Source organism: Cariama cristata, unplaced genomic scaffold (genome assembly GCF_000690535.1).
Source record: "Cariama cristata isolate BGI_N322 unplaced genomic scaffold, ASM69053v1 scaffold23019, whole genome shotgun sequence".
Classification (NCBI taxonomy): Eukaryota; Metazoa; Chordata; class Aves; order Cariamiformes; family Cariamidae; genus Cariama; species Cariama cristata.
Genome location: NW_009634367.1, coordinates 17,266 through 20,564, shown reverse-complemented (window position 1 = coordinate 20,564; position 3,299 = coordinate 17,266). Strand labels below are relative to the sequence as shown.

The window sequence follows — 3,299 nt, the reverse complement described above, 5'->3', positions numbered from 1 at the left end:
CATGTCGGTGACTAGGGAACACCAGCAGTTTTGACCGGCGACCCCCCAGACTCCTCTGCACCTTCCCCCTCCTCTCCCTCGTCAGCACGAAGTGTTTCTCTTTGAAAGTCCTTAGATTTCCTCCACTCCGTGTGCAAATATCATCACCAGTCCTGGCTCTAGCACCATGTCCTCGCCCATGTGCTGATTTTCGCAGGCCATCACCACCACAGCCTGCTTGCCGGGGATGCGCTTGGCCACATAGTTCTCGTAGTACCGCCGGTTCATCTGGCGGGTCTCCAGCGTGGCCAGGCCCTGCGGCCAGTTCCGCTCGTGGGCGTTCTCGATCAGCTCGTTGATGATGGACGTGGGGCAGCCGCTGAGCGCTTGATGACGGCCTGCAGCACCGCATCTGGCGTGGAGATCATTCCGCCCCACCGCGTCACCCGGGCCGGCTGCAGGGAGTTCACCCACCTGGTGACAGACGCGGGGACAAAGCAGTCAGTGCTGGGCATTTTTGGTGGCTCCCACCAAAACCAGCAAGCTGCTCTGCTCCTCGCCTGCTCTGCGCTGGGGAGCGAGGCTGGATGGGAATGCCTCCGTTTCCCCACCTACCCCTCCCCTGTTTTCACCCCCGAACAGGACCCAGCTGCAGCATTCAGCTCTGCTACTCCCTCCCCAGAGGGAGGGGAAGAAAGGATGAGATGAGAAGCTGCTTCCTCCGGCCTTTCTCACAAGGACGAAGGAATCCAGCAGCTTCCTGCTCATGGGCAGGATGCAGGTGGAAGAATAAAAACGCTCCGAACCCATTGTGCAAGCAGCTCACGTGCCGCTCCCCAGCACAAACAAAAAGCCCCCTTGCTTTTGTGAAGCATTTTCTTCACAAACTGTGCCTTTGCTTCAGAAAGCGCTTCACCCCCTCTCAAACCCGTCACCGAAGCTGGCAGATTCCCAGCTCCACTTGTACCCCGACGCAGGGCTCCCCAGCTCCTCCCCGATCAGCACGAGAACCAGCACTTACTCCAGGATTTCATTGTATTCGATCGTTTCCTCCAGGTTCTGCAGGTTGGGGTTGACGCTGCGGATGGCGCGCATGTAGGCCTTCAGCAACTGAATGTCCCTTTTCTACAACAGGCAGGACACAGCCGGGTTTGCAAAAAGGAGTCAGCGCCGCGGCTACACGTCACGAGCCCAGACCCCAGCGCAGTAGCAGGGAGCAACACGTCCCGGCCCCTCGGCTCAGCCACAGCCCCAGCGGTTGGAGGACAGAGGCACAGAACAGCAGCAGAGCCCCAGCTGCGCTCAGCTCGGGCCGCCCTGCAGCCGCTTCCCTCAGCCGCAAAGCTTTTTCGGTGTTTGGTGTCCAAGCAGGTGAGACTGACCCTTCCCAGGAGAGACCCTGCTGCGGGACAGCCCCTCGTGCCCACGGACCTACCTGCTCGGCCAGCTGATGCTTGTGCTCTGCCGAGGTCTTCTCCAGCTCGGCGATTCTCGTCTGCTGCTGTTGCACCACGGATCTTAAATGCTTGATGCAGTTGTGGTTTGGCAGCTCATCTTTGGGCATTTCCAAGCTGGGGAGCATTATAAAAAAAGGTGGAGGCCCCGCATTAGGGAAAGTTACACACCAGAGCACTTGGCATAAGCACGTGAACACTCTCCAGAACAAATCCAGCCTTGGAGGACTTGCCGAGAGGCCCGGGAAGCCAGGCGCCGTAACCTCCCATAGGTGTAGGAAGGCCTGTTCCCTGCCGTGTCTCAGGGCCAAGCCAAATGGTCTGGGGAAGAGCTACGGGCACAAAACACCACCAGGTCGGCAGGCGATGGGGATTTTCCTCCTCCAAAGTGATCAGGGCTCAGAACGAGGACCCACACTAGGCAGCCCATGGGCCTGATCCAGCCTCTGACTTCATCCGAGGAGATCTGATAGTCTCCAAGCCAACAGTCAGTCACCACCTGGCTGGATGCCTACAACATGTGAGTGGGAAGGGTATCGGCACCATGAGCACAGGCGCCAAGGCCAGACCAGCACCCACTGCTCCCAGCTTTGGGTGAGATGTAGGAGGGAGCAGAGCTCACGCTGCAACTTGTCCCAGGGGCCTGGAATGGCTCTGGGTGGATTCACAAAGGCTCCAGTACCCCGTTTCCAGCACCCAACCGATACCTAAGCCCCATCCGTTTCCAGCAGCCAACCGATACCTAAGCCCCAGCAAGGAGCTGAAGAGCCAGGGGCTTTGAACCAAGTTTAAAAAGAAATAGGTTTGACTAAAAATCCTTCCCAACCCTTCCTGCAGCACCATGGCCTTCAAAGCCCTGCTATCCCTGGAGCTCTGCGCTCCAGGGGCAAAAGGGTGCCAGGCACCAAACCCCGGGTTCCTTCCCCAAGCCTGTGGCCCCTGTTCTGCCCACCCTCTGCGGCAGAGCCCCCCAAGGTCATCCTCACCCGCATCCCTGCTCGCAAGTCACAGGGCGCTTTGGATTGTGCTCGCAGTCATTGAGGTGAGACATCAGGTTGTCAAGTCGCACAACTGCTGTACAGCCGAAAACAGCGTTGTCACAAGTGATCTGCAGCTTCGAGAGCATATTACGCATGATCCGTGGGACGGGGCGGAGGTGGGCAACCGTCACGACGCTGCGGTCCACGGGGCACGTCTGCTGCTGGGAGAACCACTGGGTGATGCAGGCATTGCAGAAGGCGTGCTCGCAGTGAGGAGCCTGCGGAGGGGCAGAGAACAGCCACGCGTTACTCAGACCCGGCAGGGAAGCGTTTGCGGTCTCATGCGTGGAGGACAACCTTGACCAGAGAACGGCTCTCAGTCTTTGAGGGGTGCAGAGCAGCTACGTGCTGCCTTGGGGGAGGAAAGCAAAGGGAAGAGGTACCTCCATCAGACAAGCAGGCACGATGTCCACACAGGGGAATGAGACACCCAAAGCCAGACCTCTAAAGACCAAAGCCACACACAGCACCTTCTGCTACAAGGCCAGAGGCACTGCTGCAGAGCCCTCTCCTCCCTTCCCTTGGAAAAGCAGGTGCCCACCTTCCTCCACCGCTGGTTTTACTCTGTGTGCTCAACCCCACCAAGATACTCTCTTCCCCTGAGACGTGGTGCCTTGCAGGCAGATCAGCTCCCAGGGACAGGGCATGGACCCCTTAGAGCAGCACTCCTGCTCTGCTCCATCCCAGGTAATGCTGCCTCCAGAAAGGGCTGAGGGGGCAAGACAGATCGGGATGCTAAATTTAAACATTTTTCCAGGGCAGATTAGAACATTACTTCACTGTATTTACACAGCTGGGCCCTGCTCTTGCGTTCAAGCTGCAGTTG

The 3,299-nt window shown here is 58.4% G+C and overlaps 1 protein-coding gene across 1 annotated transcript in view; it reads right to left on the bottom strand.

Moving 5' to 3' along the window:
* Window positions 1-44: 44 nt before the first annotated feature.
* The window catches only part of LOC104167010 (E3 ubiquitin-protein ligase NRDP1-like), an 18,550-nt gene continuing 15,295 nt past the window's right edge, over window positions 45-3,299 (bottom strand). The window contains 5 exon segments of the mRNA XM_009707129.1: window positions 45-362; window positions 365-453; window positions 1,001-1,104; window positions 1,415-1,550; window positions 2,420-2,691. Of these exon segments, the coding sequence (XP_009705431.1) occupies window positions 112-362; window positions 365-453; window positions 1,001-1,104; window positions 1,415-1,550; window positions 2,420-2,691 (852 nt within the window). The 3' untranslated portion in view covers window positions 45-111.